Genomic DNA, 21798 nt, shown 5'->3' on the forward strand with positions numbered 1-21798 from the left:
AATATTCATTATACTCCTAAGTTATATCATTTTTTTAAAAAAAGGAGAACCATTTAACCTCAGCCATTATGGGTACAATTAGAGGTTTGTGCAGGCTTGTACTTTTATTAGAAATAAACAGGCAAAAATACACACCAACCATGAACATATATGCCAGTTTTGAAATCTTGGGCTAATGCCTTTTGAAGTGAAATTAGTAAAGACGAAGATTTGTTTTCTCCATTTTTTTTAAATATAAGGCAAGCATATGTTACTGAGTCACACCTTCCAACATTTCTTATCCTGGACCATAATCGAGGTTAAAGGAACTTACATACTTGACATCTAGAATAGTGGTCCCCAACTTTTGTGGCTTGGCGGCCGCCAGGGGGGAGAGGGGAACTGGGCCGTGTGAACAGCTGGCCAGCACACACATGCACACATAGCTCGACTGCAAGTGGAACTGTGCACACATGATGTGCACGTTGGCCCACTGATCATGTGACCTGGTTCTGAATAGCCACAGCCTGGTAGTGGGCCATGGGTTGGGGACCTCTGATTTAGAGGACCTGGTTAGATGTAAGCAAAGTGTAATCAATGATAATGTGTTGCACTCCTATCATTTTCAGTCAGTGTGATTGTTAATGAATGACAGAGAATAGTCTGACACCGAAGAAAAGTACCGGACTGAGGAAGAACAGCCATCTTGAATAGCCATGGGAGACACTGAAGGAAACTTATTGGCAAGATTGTTGCCAAACCATCTTGTCCTGAGGATAAAGGCACACTTACCTGAGAGTTAGCACACTAAAAGAAGTGAACATATTATAAACACTTCCACCATCACTTTTCTTTGTATCTCAGGTGCTGGGTGCTGTTTATAAGGCCTTGAATGACCACCATGTTTATTTGGAAGGGACACTGCTAAAGCCCAACATGGTGACAGCTGGACAAGCTTGTCCCAAAAAATATACCCCACAAGATGTGGCCATGGCAACAGTTACAGCTCTCCTTCGGACAGTCCCAGCAGCTGTTCCAGGTAATTCTTCAGGCCCTGTTATTTGAGCAACTGAAATCTCCTTGGTTATTATCTCATTTCCGCTTTCCCTACTAATTAAGGCTGTTTTAAAACTAATTTGAACACCTTGAATCAATATTCCTTGGTTTTTGAAGGGAAAAATGTGTTTTCATATGAATGTTCTATCCACGGCAAGAATTGATTTTAGGCACACAAAATCTTTTTGCACTCACACTTGCCAATTGTGCACCTATCTTCAGCCTGCTCAGTTTGTATAGTGGAAGATTGGAAAACTCTAGTGCCTTATTCTACAAGTTTCTGGGTCTTCACATCTTAGTTTCATCTCATGCTTTCAGAGAGTGACTTGGTAGCTCCTGCCGTCACTCCTATCTTCCATAGTACCTCATTGGAGTTCACTCCCTTCCTTAGATATGTGAGATAGTCCAGTTTCATTTTAACTTAATTTTTAAAGCACTAAATGGCTTAGAATTAGGTTATTTGAAAGAATCCCTACAAAATGTGGCCTATTGGGGCAATAAAGACCATCTTAGGTTACTTATCTTAGGTTACTCATTCAGGTCAACGTGTGGTTTTTACTGGGGTAGCCCCATCTTTATTGCAACTTCTCAGTAGAAGGGTTCCTGTCTTCATTTGTGATTACTTTTTTAATAAGCCTGAAAATTTCAGTCCACATTTAAAATGATTGTAAGATGCAGCTCCAAAATTTGACATCTCGCTGGGTTTGCTTTTATTATGTTTAAATGTGGCCTCTGTTGAAATGGAATGTTTACAGTATAGTGTAGCTTGAATTAGCTGTCTTTTAATATTTTTTAATTCTCTGAATTCTTGAAAAATAAGAAATTCTTGAAAAATATGAAACGTAAACTACCTTGAGAAACTTTTTACCTTGAAAGGGGAATTTTAAAAAAATGTTTTGATAAGAAACATTGGAGGCACATAAACAGAAAGTAAAGAAGCCCTTGAGTGAAGTCCAACCTCACATATTTTTCATGACAACACAGGTAGTCCCTGACTTATGACCACAATTGAGACCAAAATTTCTGTTGCTAAGCGAGACAGTTAAATGAGTTTTGCCCCACTTTATGATCTTTCTCGCCCCAGTTGTTAAGTGAATCACTACAGTTGTAAAATTAGTAGCACGGTTGTTAAGTGAGTCTGGCTTCCCCATTGATTTTGCTTGTCAGAAGGTCTCAAAAGGTGATCACGTGACCTCAGGACACTGCAACCGTCATAAATACAAGCCAGTTGCCAAGTGTCCAAATTTTGATCACATGACTACAGGGTTGCTGTAATTGTCTATGTGCGAAAAATGGTCATAAGTCACTTTTTTCAGTGCCGATGTAACTTTGAATGGTCACTAAACGAATTGTTGTAAATCAAGGACTACCTGTAATATGGAACTAGCTGACCATCATTTCCTTCTGAGATTTTGGATTTATTAGTCTAATCATATAAAAAGTCATGATTAATCCAGCACAGTTACTTTATCATTTACGAATTTGAGCCATCAGTATCTTCTAATCTGATTCAAACTGCAGGAATTTGCTTCCTTTCTGGGGGCCAAAGTGAAGAGGAGGCCTCCATTAACCTCAATGCTATCAATCTGTGCCCACTGCCCAAACCCTGGAAGCTGACTTTCTCATATGGCCGAGCTCTACAGGCATCAGCACTGGCTGCCTGGTCTGGCAAGCCTGAGAATAAGAAGGCTTCCCAAGAGGCCTTCATGAAACGGGCAAAGGTAAGACAGTACCTTAAAAGAACCAGAATCTCTGAGGTGCCAAATCTAAACAACATCATCTGTATATGTTTCAGGAGGAGACAGGACGGCCCATAGGTCAGAGGTTCTCAGACTGGTCTTGTGGTGCAAGAGTCATAACCTCACCCTGAACATCAAAAAGACCAAAGAATTGATTATAGACTTTAGATGATGCAAAGCACTATATATCAATGGAGATTATGTGGAAAGAGTTCATAGTTTTAAATTTCTAGGAACTCATATTTCCGACAACCTTACTATGGCCACTGCAAAGAAGGCCCAACAGTGCCTGCACTTTCTGAGGCTGCTGAAAAAGAGTGGTCTGGGTGAGAAGTGGCTGGTTACTTTTTACCGTTCTACCGTCGAGAGTATTTCGGCATACAGTGTAACAGTGTGGTATGCTGGACACTCTGTAGTGGATAAGATGATGCTCCAGAGAGTTATAAACACACCACAAAAAACCATCGGTTGCTCTCTTTCTTCTTTGGAAGAGATTGCGAAGACCAGACTCCTCTCTAGAGCACTAAAAATCTCCACAGACTGTTCTTATCCTGGTCATTCATATTTCGAACTGTTACCATCAGGGAGACGTTATAGGTGTCTTAAAATGAGGACTAATAGACTGAGGAACAGTTTCTTTTCCAAGGCAATAATTGTCTTGAATCAAACAGTGCATTTGTGATTTAGTCCTATGTATATAGTGGCATTTTTAAACTATTTAACTTACTAAATGTTTTAGATAGGTCTTAGATTAGGTTTTTAATTATTATTATTATTTTAATTATTTCAATTTTTAAATACTCTGTAGTGTGATTGTGATGTGGTGTTTGGGGCACTGTGCTGGAGTAGCTTTCAAATTTCATTGTATTCATGGAATGCAATGACAATAAAGGTATTCTATTCTAAAAAAAAAACCCTGAAATATTATTGCTTTCAGCCAAGCTATTTCTAGCATTTTTTAGCACTAATAGAACAGGAATGGATGCATCTTCCCTCAAATTTCATTTCTTTTAAATCAGGGGTCCTCAACCACCGGGCCGCGGACCGGTCCCGGTCCGTGGAGCACTCTGTACCAGGCCGCAAAGAAATTTTTTTAAAAAAATGGCGGCTTTCTTCGCCCGGTGAATGCTGCTGGGATCGGAGATCAAGGACACAAATGAAAGAAGGGAGGGAGGAAGCAACCGAAGCCTGTCCTGCTCTCCGGCTCAGCGGCCGGTTTCCTCCCACCTCGTTCCTCTCTCAGTCGCTCTCTCGCTGCTCCACCAGCCCAGGAAGAAACTGCTTCAAAGAAGCCGGGGAGTGGCTTTTCCTGTCGCCGCAGCTCCTCCGAGCGCCCGGTCACCCCACCCCGCCCGCCGCGCGCGCGTTCAATTCAGTGCCCGTTCTGCCTGCCTGCCTGCCTTCTTCGTTTCGGAGCAGCTTCGGCTGAGAATAATAACTATTCGCCTCTTTTTATCAGCGAAGCTGCTCCGAAACGAAGAAGGCAGGCAGGCAGGCAGAACGGAGCACTATGGATTGAACCGCGCGCGGGCGGGTGGGGTGGGGGTAAACAGGCGCTTCGGAGGAGCTGCGGCGACAGGAAAAGCCACCACCACCACCCCGGCTTCTTTGAAGCAGTTTCTTCCTGGGCTGGTGGAGCAGCGAGAGAGCGACTGAGAGAGGAACGAGGCAGACACCTGAGGGAGGGAGGGAGACACCTGAGTGATGGGGCTGAGGGAGGCAGGGCCGAGGTGCTCCCTGAACTTGGTGGTTTGCTGGCAGACGTTTTATTACCCAACTAGGTAACAACATCAGATGTTACCTAATCAGGTAATGAAACGTCTGCAAGCAAACCACCAAACTCGGATTCTCTCCCCCCCCCCGGTCCTTGAAAAAGTGTTTGTGCTTGAAACTGGTCCCTGGTACAAAAAAGGTTGGGGACCACTGTTTTAAATGATCCAGCTATCTGTCACCATACTGGTGGATACATCCTTTGGAGGACAAAATTATAAAAGGGGCCCATAATTATAACTGAAAAGTGTGCCCCAAGGACCAAGCAGGTCATCTGTCCTGGTTTATCATGTAAAAATCTAAATATGTCATTCAGTCAATAAACCCAAGTTAAATGAGACACACCTGAGTTAAGCCAAGCTCAGGATGCTATGGAGCCTCACCTTGCACTATAAACGGGATAGTTTAGTCTAGTGGTTAAGCCCAAGATATTGGCGTAGAAGCCAGGAGACAGTCAGTTCTAGTCCCACATCACCTTAGGTATAAAAACTATCTGGGTGACTTTGAGCTAGTCGCTTCAGCCCACCTCACAGGGTTGTTGTTGTGGGGAAAACAGGAGAGAGAAGTATTACCGGTAGGTATATTCATCACCTTGAGAACTATTTAAAGACATTGAGAACAAAGAGAAGACTTCAATGAAAGCATTATTAGAGTGAAATTTACGCAGATGTGAGGATTTTCTACCATTGTGTTGTGGTATATTTAATTCACAATTCATCTTGATTGACTCTATAGCTAACATATTTGTGCTCTTATCTACAAATGATTTATTATTACAATAACAAATAATTCAAATTTAATGTTATTTTCATATTTAATATATCAGATATAAAATTACATTGTTTCTATAATTACATATTATATCATAGTTGGTTTAAAAATATAGACTATGAATAGTGTATTTTTCCACCAGCCAAATTGACAGATTAATTTCTTGTAGAAATTATTCAGTATAGTTCAATGCAGCACTATAACAAGGGCCTGATGAATAAAACATGCGTAAGAAACTTAAGCATTGGTTAGATTAACTGATTTTTCTTAATTCTTTGTTTTTGTTACTACCTGTATCTTTCTCTTTTCTTTTTCAGATTAATGGCTTAGCTTGCAAAGGCCAGTATGTCACATCTGAAAAGAGCAGTGGAGCAGCCACCCAATCACTGTTTAGTCCCAGTTACACATACTAGTGTTAACAACCAAAACAACCAACTTCAACAACACCAAGGACCCCTCATTTCAACCCTGAGCTACAAATATTCTCCTTTACTGACATGCTAGTTCATAAAGCATGGCAGTTCAGTCACCCTCTCCTACAGTTGACAAAAGGCTGAAAGAGAAAACATTCCACAATATACCTGTGTTTCCCTAAAAATACGATCTACCCCAAAAACAAGCTATAGACCGATTTTCACGCCTTTGCCTAATATAAGCCCTACCCCAAAACTAAGCCTGAGTTAAGCTCCACCCACCAGCTGATTATATGAGGTGGGGCAAGGCGCATGGGTAAAAGTGAAGCTAGAGTGGGGGTGAGGGATGCAGCTGCTCCACATGCTCCGCACACACTTACCTTAGTACTGCCGCAGCAGTATGTTGCACTGCTGCCTGAATTTTTCTAGGGCCGCTTGCAGCTGCTTGCAGCATTATGCTGCGTGGCTCGTTGCTCCGGTGCCTCTGGCTGGTCGCTCTGGTGCCTCTGGCTTGTCGCTCCGGTGCCTCCGGCTTATCGCTCCGGTGCCTCCGGCTTGTCACTCCGGTGCCTCCGGCTCGACGCTCCGGTGCATCCGGCTCGACACTCCGGTGCATCCGGCTCATCGCGTTGGTGGCAGCACCGGTGCAACGATCCACTTGCCGTATGGCCACAAGCAGCCACAAGCAGCCGCAGAAGAAGTGAAACAGTGGTGCAACAGGTGTCGGGGCATGGGCGGCCTAGGTGCTGTAGTTGTACGGTAAGCGGGTAAGACATCTCCTGAAAATAAGACCTGACACTTATTTTGGGGCCCAAAAGAAAATAAGACCCAGTCTTATTTTCGGTGAAACAGTATATTCTTAGTAGGAACAGCAAATGGATGGATTTCAATGATAGGCATCATGGCAACTCTGTAAATCCTTTGGCACCATGCAAATTAATTTAAATACATTCATAAGGAACCAGGCAGTTTTTAAGAATAATTAATTGGTCCACTGTCTTATGACTCCCTCCATGTCCTATTATTATCCAAGGGGAGAAATATGAATAAAATACCCATGTGCAGAGAACAACATGAAGAATATCAAGAGGAAGAAAGAAGAAGCAGAGAGTGACTTTTCCATTCAATAAACTCAGAGCCCATGTCTTACCACTGTGAAAAGATTAAATGGCTGTGAAACTTTAGCCAAGTCTGTAGCCATTATTCATTTCTGGTCCCATTGAATTTTTGTTTTTGTTTTGGGTGGTGGGGAGAGAAGAGAGAGATATTTTATATTTCAAATAGAATACATCTAGAACCTGAACTATTACAAGAACTGAACTATTTCTTTAAGTACTTAAAAGAAACACATTGCATAGAAAAATCACCCAGGAAAATCCTGCTTTAGATAAATGATCCATAGGCCCAAACTACCTATTGGTTAAACCAGATAGCATAAGTGCATAAATGGACCTGCCTGCTCAAAAACTCTACTGGCCCAAAATAACAAGATATCTTTGGTGGCAGGGATCAGACATTGTCTAATTTCAATATCCTTGTTTAAATTAATCACAGCCCTCTTCAGCTTCTTCTCATAGGGAGCTTCAATTTTTCTGTCATCCAATACAAGTTGATGTTTAATGTCAGCAGAAGCTAGTAGACAGTTCATTTCTGCTTTGATATACATGCATCCCTTTGTGGGAGTAGCATTTATGGTGTACTTGCCGAAAGCCAATATATAAACAATGCATAAATGTACACAGCGGGCATGAACATGCTACCAACATAAAACAGAAGTGTTTACATATATAATAACCCTAGGCCAGGGGTAGGGAAACTTGGCTCTTCTATCACTTATGGACTTCAACTCCCAGAATTCCTGAGTGAGCCATAAAAGCTCCCGATCCCTGGCCTACTTTTCAGCTGTGGGGGAAATCAATTTTTTACTTGAATGGGACTGTTTAATAAATAAATATAGGACATATAAATAATATAAAGAATATGTCCTACGTTTGTATATTAAACAGTCCCATTCCAGTCAAAAATTGATTTCCCCCACAACTGAAAAACCAGTAGGCCAGGGATGGGGAACCTTTTATGGCTCACTCAGGAATTCTGGGAATTGAAGTCCATAAGTGATAAAAGAGCCAAGTTTCCCTACCCCTGCCCTAGGGGCAGGGGTGGGATTCTACCAGTTCAGACTGGTTCTATACAACCAGTTATGATTCAGTGCAGTTTGGAGGACCAGCAAATTGTGCTCCTGGCTGGCCTGGCCCTCTCCACTCACCCGTCCCCCGCCCGCGTAGTCAGTCCTTATTGTGCATGTGCAACATTGCGTGCATTCAGACATTGATGTCTGTGTTCTTCCCTGCCCAGTCATTCCTTAAGGTATTTCTTTTTTTCCCCTCCCATCAGCTGTTCCTATGATCAGCTGTGCCAGATTCCCCTTCTTGCCTTACTGCTTTGCCCAGGAGGCTTCCCTGAGGCCCAGGAAGGCAAAAAATGGAGGGAAAGGGTGCAGTAGCATAGCGCCTCCTCCATTTTTTGCCTTCCTAGGCCCCAGGAAAGCTTCCTAGGAGCAAAAACGCCCCCCAGGAAGCTCCCCAGAGACCCAGAAAGCCCCAAAACAGAGTGCAGAAGGGTGCTGCGTGTCCCCCCCATGCTCCATTTTTTTCCTCCCTGAGTCCCAGGAAAGCTTCTGGGAGCAAAAATGACCCCCCCAGGAGGCTCCCCTGAGGCCCAGAAGGTCCAGAAAACGGGAGAGAGGCGGTGCTGCAAAAAAAAAAAAAGCCATGCCCACCCAGTCACATGGCCACGCCCACAGAACTGGTTGTTACAAAATTTGAATCCCACCCCTGCCTAGGGGTGGATCTGCATGTATACTTGACTAGAAATAAAATAGTCTGATTTAAAGTCCTGGTGAGGAATGAATCTTGAGACCAATGATGGGCTAGGCCAGTGGTCGCCAACCAGTGGGCCGGAGACCACTGGTGGTCTGTGAGAAAATTTTGGTGGTCCACAGAGAAATGTTACCCCAAAGCACCCCCCAAAGCAATTAATCCAGGCTGTGCGGGAACACAAGGCTTGTGTCGCTTGCATTGCGAACAACATGAGGTAGTGAGGGGAGAGGAGAAAGGGCGGAGGGAGGGAACTTGCCCCACATGCCTGGCCTGGCCCCAGGCTGCTTCTTTCTGCTTCTTTCTTCTTCTATTGGCTGCACACAAGGAAAGCAGCAAAAGTCTTTCTTTCTCTCCCCCAAACTCCACCAGAAATGAGCCTTTGAGACCCTGCAAGGCATCCGGCTCCAAGAGGTTGCACCAGCATGACAACTCTCACAAAGACTCATTTCTGGCGGAATTTGGGGGAGAGAAAGACTTCTGCTGCTTTCCTTGCATGAAACCAAAAGTCTCTCTCTCTCTATCTCCCTGAGAATGGAGCTGGAGATGATATCCTGCGATCCCAAATAAAGAATGATTGATCAGTAGGAAAACAGGGTGGGGAATTTTCCTGCAAAAATTTTTTGGGATTTTCCCAGGATCTCTGGTCCGCGGGATTTAAAATTATGAGTTTGGTGGTCCCTGAAATCCAAAAGGTTGGCGACCCCTGGGCTAGGCCATTTTCGCAACTTGGAAGAAAGCGAGAGCTCATCCTACCAGCATTTTCACTTCTCACATGCCAATCTTTCCAAGGGTAGGACAAAAAAGATGCACTTTTGCAGGGTCGTCATTGGCCACTGCCGAAACGAAATGGGGAAATACAGGTAGTCCTCAACTTACCACCACAATTGAGCCCAAGATTTTTGTTGTTAGCTGAGACATCTGTTGAGTGAGTTTTGCCCCCTTTTATGATCTTTCTTGCCACAGTTCAGTGAATCACTGCAGTTGATAAGTTACCAACCCGGTTGGTAAGTGAATCTGGCATATCCCATTGACTTTGGCTTGTCAGAAGGTCACAAAAAAGGGATCACATGGCCTTTTGGGACACTCTGCAATGGTCATAAATGTGAAATCAGTTGCCCAACAAGTGAATTTTGATCACATGATGGTGGGGAATGCTGCAAAGTCTGGTAACTCTGAAAAATGGTCATCAATCATTTTTCTCAGCACCATTGTAACTTTGAACGGTCACTAAACGAATCGTTGTAAGAGGACTATCTGTATAAATCTCAGCCAAAGAGAACAGAAATCACCTTCTAGCCCGGTTAGACTTCTCTTCACTTCTCTATGGCGGAGAGGGGCAAAAAAGTCCCGGAGCAATTAAAACCTGCTCAGTTTTAAACAGATGTTGATTCTTTCCCAATAAAACCTGAGCCAAGCGGTTCTTTCCGCTCTCTAATTTGTTTTCGGCACCTTTTCCAGGGCCGGGGGAAAAAAAATCAGAGCATGCTTCGACTGCTACGGCATCAGGAACAAAACAACCAGCCGTAGGAAAAGCTCACGTTTTATTTTTCTGAGCAACAGCGACTTCGCATTGAGGCCGCAGCGATCTCGCCAAGTTTACTAGTTCTAACCTTTTATGTCTCTATGGGAAGGCACAAACTACATTTCCCACAATGCCAAGGGCTTTCGCGCCCTCTCTTTCCCAGCGGCGGGGTGGGTTTTTCTTTGCGTCTGCAAGATGGCGGCTCCCAGCGCGCTGCTGAGAGCGTGGAGTCACCGGCTGAGTTGCGGTGTTCCTGGACGCAGGAGTTTCTGGGGAGGGAAGAAGTAAGTGTCTGATGGGCCTCTTTCCATGCAACAACCACGGAAAGAGGCTCGCCATATTGGGACGGGCGGGTACATAACACGGGGATAAGTTAAAAGTCTGTAGAGATTGTCAGTCATCCGGGTCAGGGTTATCCCAAAGGTGCTTTTTTAGGAGGCAACTGGACTTTCTTGGTTTTTTTCTTTTGAAGACGTTTTGCTTCTCATCCAAGAAGCTTCTTCAGCTCTGACAGGATAGTGGGGAACGGAAGGATTTATATTCCTTGAAGGCTTACAATAGTAATAAGAATAAACAAGTTTCAATATAAGAAATAGAAACTAATAAAGGGGGACAATAGGACAGGGACGGTAGGCACGATTGTGTGCTTATGCACACCCCTTACTTCTTACTTCTTCACCTCTTAGGAATGAGGTGAGATCCATAGAGGTTAGTTTGAGGGTAAAGGAGTGGGGGTTTGAGCAGGTGACAACTGAATCAGGTAGTGAGTTCCAGACATTGACCACTCTGTTGCTGAAATCGTACTTCCTGCAATCAAGTTTGGAGTGGTTTACATTAAGTTTATATTGGTTGTGTGCTCTTGTGTTGTTGTGGTTAAAGCTGAAATAGTCATTAACTGGTAAGACGTAACGTATAATTTTATGTACTATGCTTAAGTCCAATCTTAGCCGGCGTAGTTCAAGGTTGTTTATTTCTGGGAGTTGAAGTCCACAAGTCTTAAAGTTGCCAAGTTTGGAGACCTCTGTTTTAGAGGGTCATTGAAGCACTTGGAGGTTTATCTAGGTCCTCAGGGTTACCTGAGTAGTGCTCCTGGTTCCTGAGGACACAGATAAATCTCCAAGTGACCCTGAAGACACAGATAAACCTCCAAGTACTTCAACGACCCTCTCAAAGGATGTAGATGACCAGCTGTCTGCAAGGAATGTAAATCCTTCTGTTCCCTACTATCCTGGTCAGAGCTGAAGAAGCTTCTTGGATGAGAAGTGAAACATCTTCAAAATAAAAAAAGAAAGAAAGTCCAATTGCCTCCTGAAAAAGGACCTTTGGGACATAGGGATAAGTTGGAGTAAGAGGGTGGGGGGTGGGGGGGGGGGGAGATGGTTAACAGAATTGAGTTGCAAAAATTCAAATGCCACTAAATGGCAGCAAAAAGAGACTCTGGGCTGCCCTTTTAGGATCGCCCAGATGTTTGCAGAAGAGAGTCCTTGGAAGGCAAAATCTCGAGTTTTCTTATTCTGCAGCTTTTACCTGGTGAGCCTCTGGTTGCACTTTTAAACTTTTCATATGTTTTCCTACCTCTGAAGTTGCAATGATTAATAGCACTCTTCCTAGGGTGTTATGTTTCATGACCCTGATGTACAGTTCCAGGTTTTCCTGCCAGTGTGGTTGGTTAGATTCTTTATTGCTGGCAACTTTAAGCTCTTTGGAAATAAAGAGGGAAAAGTCCCCATGACCCAGTGTACTAGGGGAGACCACACAGCACTAACAGTGCTGTGGACAAACTAGAAATAGTCCTCAACTTACAACAATTCAGTTAGTGACCATTCAAAGTTACAATAGCACTGAAAAAAATGACTTATGACCATTTTCAGAGTTATGACCATTGCAGGAGCCCCATGGTCCCATGATTTACATTCAGATGCTTAACAACTGACTCACATTTACGATGGTTGCAGTGTCCCGGGGTCATGTGACCGTCTTTTGCCACATTCTGACAAGCAAAGTCAATCCGGAAGCCAGATTCATTTAACAAACTGGGTTAGTAATTTAAGAACTGCAGTGATTCACTTAACAAATGTGGCAAGAAAAGTCGTAAAATGAGGCAAAACTCACTTAACAAATTTCTCACGTAGCAACATACATTTTGAGCTCAATTGTGGTTGTAAATTGAGAACTACCTGTATAAGTACCATCCACTGAAGGAGGGTACGAACAGCCTTTATATGGTTGTATAATAAATGCTGATCAGTAATGATGTCAAATGCCGATCATAACACAATTAGATTTTCTGCTTATAGTGAGATAAGCAGAACAATAAATTGGAGGTCTGCATTAGTTAATTTTTGTGGTTCTGTCCTAGTTTCCATTTAAAAATAAAGTGCTAGCTTTAGATAACTCATGAGCTAACATCAGCAAATACCAAAGCAAGCTATTAAAGAGGTGTACTTTTGCTCAAGGGCCTTGATAATTTGAAATTTTAGGTCCAAGTACCTGATTTGTTTCTTCAAAAAAATGAGCATAGTAGTCAGACAGATTGGTATTAATAAATATGAGATGTGTCCCTGAAGTATTAGATTTTGAGGGAAAAGATTCTGAGTTTAGATTTATGCCTACATACATATGCAGCAAATCCCAGTAAGATTAGGTGATGTCAAGGCTTTTTAAACCAATTGATCTATGAGACAGATCTCTGAACCAAGAAGACTGCCAACAAAATTCAACACAACTTTTTTTTTTATTTGTCCCAGAGGGCCATTACTACCCCTGACTTTACGAGAAGGAGTTGAACAATGTCTTCATTTGTTTGGATTTAAGTAATATTTATTATTACATATTTATTATGCTTTGATTTACAAACATTTATACAGTCCACAAACCATTTTGGGAGAATGATTGTCTTGGAATAAAGGGCATTAATTATAAACAGTAAGTCTTTGAATATGTAGGCGGTGATACCAGGTTGGTTTAAAAATGCTCTTCTAATTTATTTCAACAGGAAACAAGATCAGTCAACAGCAGTAGAACCTGTGAAAGAAGTTTGCCCTGTGATAGACGTTTGCCCTCCACCACGAAGTAAAAAATACATTCCCCCTGAATATCTCCAGAATCATCTAGAATCTCGCGTGAGAGAGATTTGGGGATCCTCAGTTTCGAGTGACTGGCAGAGGACATCACTAGCAGACATCGGTTTAAAGTATCAGCTGTTGGCACAAATGGCAGCAGATGTGGACCACACAGTCCCCAATAACCAGCTCCATCAAATGAAGAGTGTGGGAGATGTCTTGGATTTCTACAGTACACCTGTAAAAGACATTTCAAAGTTAGATGAATTGGGCATGCAAGAGCTTCCATCGAATCTGAAGATCAATTGGGAGTATGAATCAAAGTACTGATGTCATTTGTCCTCGGTAAAACAGCATCAGTATAACAAGGAGATAAAGCTTGTTTTTGTTTTCCCAAGTTTCCAAATAATGTTTCTTACCTCCCTGCAAATAACATTAATGCATTCAAGCAAATAATTCATGCATGCCCCCCCTTTTTTTTTTTTGAGACAAAGAACTCGAGAGGGTGTTTTTTTTTTCCAGGCTGTTCTTCATCAGAGGAGACTGTGAATATCAAAATGAGTCACCAGAAAATATTTGAGACTTGGTTTTCCTCTTCTTCCTTTTATCCTCATTTATCCTGTATTTGTTAATCAAGAAAAGTTCTTATGTTGATCATATATAAACTGGTGTTGAGGCAGCAATTAATTTAGTCTATTAAACATTGGAGACCTCTCTCAGATAGCAAACCTGTTAATTGAATAGGAAGGATATATGCGTCATCTTAATATAAGACAACTCTGAATCCTGGTTTTTTTTAATCTACATCAATGAATTTTGTTTGCTGTATTCAGTATAAAAGTAACATGATAATAAAGAGGACAGATTTCCTTTTATGACATAAAAATAGTGGGAATCTCATGTAAAAAATTAAAGTTCTCTATTACAAGAGAATATTTATATATATGGCTCCGAGTTGAACTGTGGAATCATTGATGTTGTCCTGGCATTTAACTGGCTGGCTTGTGATATCTGGGCCCCATTACACAACTAGATAACCACTGTGTGAGTAAATATGAAATTTGCTTCCTGTTTATATACAGTAGTTTGCCTGTCAGTGTTGGTGGTGTGTGTGTGTGTGTTTTCCTTGGTAGTTCTTTGATTGGAATATTGTTTTCTTCTTGATAGTTTGTCTGATATTAATCCCTATTTGTTTGGGTGTTGGTTTCAGAAGATGATCTTTTGGTCTTTGTTTCTTACATTTTGATTGTCTCTTTTGAATGATACAGTATGTAGATGTGGTTTATAAGTCTGTTGATGGTTGATTTGTCTGAATGCTAAACATTTAAGCATTTTTCATTTTGTTTTTGTTTAAGATGCTAATAGTTTCCCAGTTGACAACGCAGTTGAGTCTGTCTATATTGTGAGATTAAGGAGTTTTAATTGTGCCTTCTGACTGCTAGTTGGTGTTTATGAATATGCTCTGCTAGTCTTCTGCATGTTGTTCATAATGGCTGTTATAGTCTTACACTGTAAGTTGTATATGACTCCTGTTTTAATTTTTTTGTTTTTTCCTTCTCGTGCTATGGGGTTTGCTTAAAATGTTTTGGAAGGCTTTAGTTGGTGTGTGTTATAGTGTATCCATACAGTTGTAATAGTCTGTTGTCTCTGAAATGTTTTTGATTAATGGTAATTTATCCTTTCCATGGCTTATGCTGTTTGTGCTGCAGTGGGTCAATTAGTCAAGCACTTTTTAATTAAGTTGTGCAGATATTCATTTGGTTAGAAGATATATTGGTGATCTATTTCCTTCTTCTAGTGTTCTTGGTTGTTATAATGCATTTATACTTCTTTTTGAATACAGGTAGTCCTCAACTTACGACCACAATTGAGCTCAACATTTATGTTGCTAAGTTAGAAATTTGTTAAGTGAGTTTTGCTTCATTTTACAACTTTTCTTGCCACAGTTGTTAAGTGAATCACTGCAGTTGGTAATTTAATAACAGAGTTGTGAAGTGAATCGAGCTTCCCCATTGACTTTGCTTGTCAAAAAGTTGCAGAAGGTAAATCACATGACCCCAGGACAGGGTAACCATCATAAATGTGATTCAGTCAAAGCATCCAAAATGTAAATCACATGATCATGAGGGTGCTGCAACGGTCATAAGTGTGAAACGCCATCATCAATCACTTTTTTGGGGGGCCATTGGAATTTTGAATGGTCACTGAGTGAACTGTTGTAAGTCAAGGACTATCTGTAATGTTCTTACACATCCCTGGTGGGAAGTTAGGTTGTTATTTTGGTGGTGCACTCAGTTAGTGTGCATTATGTTTTGATAGACTTGCATTTCTAACTTGTTATCATTTCTTCTGCTGGTAAGGATATCCAGGAAGGGTAGTGCATTGTTTTCTTCTTCCCTTGTGAATTTTATTCATCTGAAGATGTTGTCTCCAGTTGGCACTCTATGGTCACAATAATGGTTGAGAAATAGCAATGCTTTGCTACCCTTAATGCCAACAGATAATCCTTAGAAAGACTCTTACCTGTGTTTGGTTGAGTTCACTCTTCATTTTCCTTCATTGGCATTCCAGGTACCTTTTATGATGCTTTATCACCCAGAGCTCCTTTGAAAACAAAGAGGCCCCTCCAGGATCCACAAGCATAGGTGCCATCTAATTGAAGGCCCAAATCTCCTCGTTCCAAGCTCAACAAAGGTCTCAGTTGAACCATGTACCAGAGCCCTAGGAAGAATTCCAAGCTTACTCTGGAATCTAGTAGGGTTTATCATGTGGTTAGGGTAGGTAGACTATTCAGAGATCCTGCCTCCCCAGAGGGAAGTGTAGCACCAGAAAACTCCAAACCAATGAGGAATAATTTCTCCACGTCAAGGGAGAAGATGGTAACATCTCCCAACTCTAGATCATGTTGTATTGATGCAACATAAAAGCCATGACAGATGCATGAGGTTCACAAGGAGCTGGACCAGAAATAACTTGGGTAAAATCCATAATAGTTATGGTGGTTGAGAATTCCCAAGGCATCTCTGAGTCCATGCCAACTGAAGGGACAGCAGATTGAAGGAATGCCAATACCTGTCTAGCCACAGATTTGAGCAGTTCAAGTAGGTTACTGTCCAATAGGAAGAGTGGTACATAAGCCAGTCTCTTCTCAGGCTATAACTAAGCCATGGTGGTGCAGCGCTTAGAATGAAGTATTGCAGGCTAATTCAACTACTCAGGAGTTCGATTCTGACCGGCTCAAGGTTGACTCGCCTTCCATCCTTCCAAGATCGGAAAAATGAAGACTCAGATTGTTGGAGGCAACATGCTGACTCTGTAAGCCCCTTAGAGAGGGCTGTAAAGCACTGAAGTGGTATATAAGTCTAAGTGCTATTGCTGTTGCTATAATTCATTTTCACAAACAAGGGCTGATGCTTGGCAATCTGCAAAGCTGTTAGGGTGTCTCAGATAACCGTTGCCACATCTCTTATCGTGATTCTGTGATTATGACTGATGTAAAGCAGGAAACCTGGCTGGGCACATCTAGAGGGGAACACCTCACCCACCCATACCTATGCCCAGGTAAGTTTCAACAATGCAGAGATGATCCACCCCCTCATCCAAAATGAAGTTATGGATGAGACCAGCTTTATTACAGGCTGGCCATGCATTAAGCGGCAGGAGTCACGGTCTCTAGACATGACTACCAGGCCATGGACACAGCATAGAGGTAGGGCTGGAAAGTGACATTGATACTAACATCAAGGGTGAGTTCATGGTGTTATTTGCATAATGACATATAAATGATACAAACACTATTTGATTGCATAATAGTCCCATTGCTTAAACAATATAAATCTTTGCAAATGATGTGAATTTTAGACACTCAAAAATAACACTCGTGCATTCCTGTTGTATGGCATGATCAATTACGGGTTCACCATACTAAACTGTTGGGTTGTTTTGTACAACCCATTAGACCAGGGATCTTCAAACTTGACAGCTCTAAGACTTGTGGACTTCAACTCCCAGAATTCCTCCTCCAGTCAGGTTAGCTTGGGAATTCTGGGAGTTGAAATCCACAAGTCTTAAACTTGACAAGTTTGAAGACCCTTGCATTAGACTAAAGTGGGATTGGATAGTTTGTGGGGAAACACATAGAAATCCAGCTATTGTTATAGTACAGTATTAGGTGAAGAAGGCAATTTCATAAAACCAGAATATGCTTTATTTGGCCCAGGGGACGGGGGTGGTGGTGAGGGGACAGCATAATACATGAACTTTGGTAATCCACATCCGCAGTTTAGTGTTATGCACATCCAGCTAATCAACTCTATAGAAAAGACTTTCTCTTTTCAAGTTGGATGAATGGTTACTTTTAAAAAAGATACCCAGGTTTGTCTTATGACCACTTGCTCCACTTATGCAACCTGTTCTACTTCTGCATCTGTAACAACCCTGCAAGCTAGATGATCCAAAGGGGTATGGCGAGAATGTGTAGAATGCATAGCCATGGTTGCCCCTGGTGGAAGACTTGGAGACACTTTCAACCAAAGGCTGAGACTGTCAAACTTGAAGCCATTACAAAGCGTTCCTGATTTTAAGTATTCTGTTGTTGCTCTTACACTCATTCACTCTTCTGCACACCCTCACATGCCCACAGCCTACTCATCTATTGACCAGACTATGTGTAAGCTAGAGGAAGGGAATTCACTAAGCCCAAACCCCAAATGTTTCAAACCGCTGATGTGAACAAGATTCTTTCTAGCGCCCAAAGTCCTTGCTTTATTGATCTGTAAAATTCATCCAACGGTTAATGGGATAAGGGCTTCCTTGCACTCCAGGCCTTTTTGCCTGATGACATTTCTATTAGGCGCATACATAAGAGTTGCCTTGCAGCAAGATAGGTAGCAAATACATTTAATAAATAAAAACATTGTTTGGCTCTTAATGATTTGATTCTTTTCTGAAAGTGTCTGACAAGATGCCTGGTTTTGTCCTCTGTAAGCTTGTATTTAGTCCAATGTTAGCTTATGGCTACAATGGTCAATTTTGGCATGCTCTTATTCTCGTAATACCCACTGCTGGTATTTGAATGTCTTTCCCCAATAAGATGAGAGTGACTCCAATTGACTGTACTGTGTATTGCAGTGGTTCTCATCCTGTGATCCGTAGACCCCTGGGGCACACAATGTTGTCAAGAGGTCCGCAAAGGCTTGAGGAAAATTTATGGTTTAAATCTTGAGTTAAGTCTTGGGTGGGGTGGGTCTGTGACCACAAAAGTTATTTAAACAGGGTCCATGGTGAAGAAAAGATTGAGAATCAGTGGTGTAGTGCGCATTGTATTATGGATTGGATTGGATTGGATTGTGGGTTTAATAGAACACTCTTGTAAGGAACTTCGGACCTTAAATAATGTTTTTATATCATATGCAAGAGAAAAATACAATTATAGCCACTAATGATCCCAGTCGTCTCTGAATTAGATCTTCTAAATGTATTGGATAACAATTTTGAGAATTATTAGCTGAGTTAACAGGATTCTTAATGACTTGCACTTTCTAAAATACTGATTAGGTACCAACAGGATGACTGTTTTAAAGGAAATCTATGATTGGAGGTTTATTCCTGAAAAGCTGAAGAACATAGTTAAGAAACAAGGCAGGTCTCATATATCCCTCCCAACTCCTAGAAAAATGACAAAACCCTGATGCGAACGGTTTTGTGATAATTTCTTTTTATCTCTTTTGGAAAAAAAATGATATACAAAAACCCAGGAATCAACATGGCAGGCATTCCAGCAAAAATACAGAGAGAAGTTCCATTTCTCAAAGGAAACACTATTGATCATGATCATGCTAGAAAAATGGGATGTAGCAGAAAAATGTCTAGGACTGGGAGAGGGAGAGGATGGTCTTTTTCATTTCCTTTGATTTGTCAACAATAAATTACAAACTGAAAATCAGTTTTGGATACAAATGTGTTACATTTTGATTCAGAAAATTAATCCGGCATTACTAGGAGAAAGGAACACCTACATTTTGGGGGGATTAAAGAGCTGCTTCTAGGCATTGCTTTTTATTTTAACAGATGTTCAGTTCTATCTCTTCAGAAGAGTCTCTTCCTGAAAACAAGGAAAATTGCCGAAACCCAAAGTCCTCTTCGGCTGCCTTTTTCCTTGGTGTTTCCATTTAACTCCTTGACAGCTTATCTTCCCAGGGTGCTGAGAAAAGGAAAAGCAGAGATAAGGTACCAAGTTTGACCAATCTTTCTCCTCGATCCGATGTTCTAAATTTCTTTTGCATTTCCTTGTGAATGAGAAGGGACATTTCTGTGGAGGCACAACAAAGATGCTTTTCACATGGTTCATATTTGACACACGTAGTCGGCAGCTGATTTCCTATTTGTGTCAATGTGAAAGGTATTATTACAATATATTAGCACCAATGGAACTGAATCACAAATGTATTTGCCCTAAGGCATCTTTCTGAGTTGCAAAATAACACTCAAATGTAGCAATGAAACATTTACACTCTTTCTATTACAAAACACCAGTTGGTAACACAGTGATGGGTTTCCAATTTTCGGGATCATTTTGGAGCCTTCTGTGAAGCACTGTATGAAATAACAGGATTTTGAGTGGCTCTAAAGAGATTAATATATTTGTTCCAAGGTTAAGTGCTACTTCCAAAGTTTATCATGTCTTAGAAACGCATGCATATGTCACAAGAAAGCGATACATATATGTCTACAGCAACAACAAAAAAATGCTCATTTGGTAGAATTCTGGTAAATGATTCAATGATTATGGCTACAAATTTTCCTACATGATTTTCATGCTTCTTAGGAAGAGACAGTTCTTAAGAAATTTAAAAGTACCACACCGAGGTGGATTTCAGCTTAGTGCAGACCATTGTTCTTTGGCCTGGGACTGCAATAACGCTGCAATAATACTTCATTCTCCTAAGTTTCCCAACTTGTTCTTCTGTTCCTCAAATCTACTGAAAGGCTAATGATACAGTCTTTTGACTCACACTGAAATCTTGATTCAATCTGCTAAGCTATTAGTGCTAAACTGGACTCTGGCTAAAAGCTGCTGTCATTTGTTCTTGCAGTTCAAGGCAATAATCTTAAGGATAGTGCACAAGAGGTGTGCATTCACACGCAGGCTTTGTCAATTATTTCCATCGTGCCAAAAGAAATTTTGTTGGTTGCTTTATATGAAGAAAGTTTGCTTGAAGCAGATTCTACGAGACAACAAAAAAGCTGCTAGCTAAGCAAGAGGTGTGAATTATGCACATTCAATGAAGACCTTGGGGCTAAGAAACTAGTCTTGAGTCAACAACCCAAATAGTACACACCATGAGCCCCTTTGGGACAATTTCCTGAGCAAGCTCCATTAAAAAAACATGGAATTCCTGAAAAAAAGTTCAGGTATTTCCTGCTCTAGTCACAGTCACAATTACTGGGCTTGTATAAGAGGAATCAAAGTTTGCAAATCGACAACTACTTAGTCTTGCTATGTTAAACCAGCATTCAAAATACATATTTCTCATTATTGATAATCTAAAGGACCAGATAGCAGTCATGCAGAGAACAATTCTACAGTAACTTCTAGAAAATGAGTATGAATTCTGTAGAATTGCACTGCCAATACTGAATCTGAACTCCTCACTTTCTGGAAGCATCATCTCTGGTAATAAAAAGGTAAAAAATGAATTAGTATTATAATTATCATTTAATTTATTGAATATAAAACAAAACAAAACAAAAAAAGTTTGTGTGTACAAATATCACAAAACATCAACAATTCCCAAAGATGTAGTGTCTCAGAACACATTGTAATCAAAAAAGAGTTCATAGTTTTTGTCTTGTTTCTTTTTTGTTTTCATTTGTTTTAAATTCTGGCATAAATATATTAAAGCTGACAACAAGGGAAAAAAAGTGGGTGGGAATTCCAGGGCAAGCTATATCACTTCCTCATACAAAAATGTACAAAACATTAGTTCCTAACTAGACATAACATAATACTGGTCATCATAGTTTGACAATTAGTATAACTGTGTGTTCTTGTGGGAGTACTGTAGCAGAGGGCAATAAAAAAATTCTCTTGATGTTGTTCAGATCAGGTTACTTCAGTCATAGAGGCAGAATGATTCTATACAACAAAAAGAGAGAAGACACAGAATATGTTTTAATATGCAGTGATGTAGTCACAACTGTTGATCTTGGGACAAATAAGAAATGAGATAGGGAAAGCACATTAAAGTTGTTTTTAATCTGTTCAAAACATTTCTATCCTAAGGCATATGACAGGAAGGAAAAGGAAGGAGGATTTAATGGAGGATCCATTATTTTTTTGCCTAACTGCCTGTTTCATAACAATTTATCATGATTTTTTTTATTTTTTGGAGATTTTTTCTCCTGTTTCAAACTGTTTCTGTACTCTTTCCCCTCCAAATACCAAACATAATTCCATTTTGTTCATTTTTGGAGCATTATCCTGCTGGTGGACAGGTGAAGAGACATTGATTTGATCTCCTTATTTATTTCCAACATTCTGCTAGGTTACAAGCAATAAGGTAGGGGAAAAAAATCAAGGATATACAATAGTCTTGCCCATTAAAG

At 40.9% G+C, this 21798-nt stretch overlaps 3 protein-coding genes across 10 annotated transcripts in view; 2 read left to right on the top strand and 1 right to left on the bottom strand.

Annotated features, from left to right (window-relative positions):
• ALDOB (aldolase, fructose-bisphosphate B) overlaps positions 1–6912 on the top strand; it is a 19867-nt gene extending 12955 nt beyond the window's left edge. The window contains exons 7-9 of the mRNA XM_026683450.2: positions 844–1018; positions 2557–2756; positions 5633–6912. Coding sequence (XP_026539235.1) covers positions 844–1018; positions 2557–2756; positions 5633–5728 — 471 coding nt within the window. The 3' untranslated portion in view covers positions 5729–6912. The remainder of the gene's footprint in view (positions 1–843; positions 1019–2556; positions 2757–5632) is intronic.
• A 3348-nt stretch (positions 6913–10260) lies between these two features.
• On the top strand, positions 10261–14077 carry MRPL50 (mitochondrial ribosomal protein L50). Its single transcript, XM_026683458.2, has 2 exons — positions 10261–10413; positions 13125–14077. Exons 1-2 carry the CDS (start codon positions 10325–10327, stop codon positions 13519–13521), a joined length of 486 nt encoding a protein of 161 aa, XP_026539243.1. The 5' UTR covers positions 10261–10324; the 3' UTR covers positions 13522–14077.
• Positions 13125–21798, bottom strand: part of PLPPR1 (phospholipid phosphatase related 1) — a 166359-nt gene continuing 157685 nt past the window's right edge. For 6 of the 8 annotated variants that reach the window (XM_087957557.1, XM_087957553.1, XM_087957555.1 and 3 more), the window contains exon 8: positions 13125–19393. In XM_087957557.1, the coding sequence (XP_087813683.1) occupies positions 19271–19393 (123 nt within the window). In that variant the 3' untranslated portion in view covers positions 13125–19270. Of the gene's footprint in view, positions 21329–21798 lie in introns of all 8 variants that reach the window. The other 2 variants (XM_087957559.1, XM_087957560.1) reach the window with 2 other exon arrangements.

The sequence above is a fragment of the Notechis scutatus genome, chromosome 2 (assembly GCF_049901735.1).
Source record: "Notechis scutatus isolate UNSWTSFEM ecotype Mainland chromosome 2, rNotScu1.2, whole genome shotgun sequence".
NCBI classification, from domain to species: domain Eukaryota; kingdom Metazoa; phylum Chordata; class Lepidosauria; order Squamata; family Elapidae; genus Notechis; species Notechis scutatus.

Bases quoted from the DNA above. Each gene is read 5' to 3' on its own strand.
- MRPL50 (XM_026683458.2), top strand. From the start codon at position 10,325: ATGGCGGCTCCCAGCGCGCTGCTGAGAGCGTGGAGTCACCGGCTGAGT. The intron at 10,414-13,124 runs GTAAGTGTCTGA...TTATTTCAACAG, and splicing joins AGTTTCTGGGGAGGGAAGAA to GAAACAAGATCAGTCAACAG.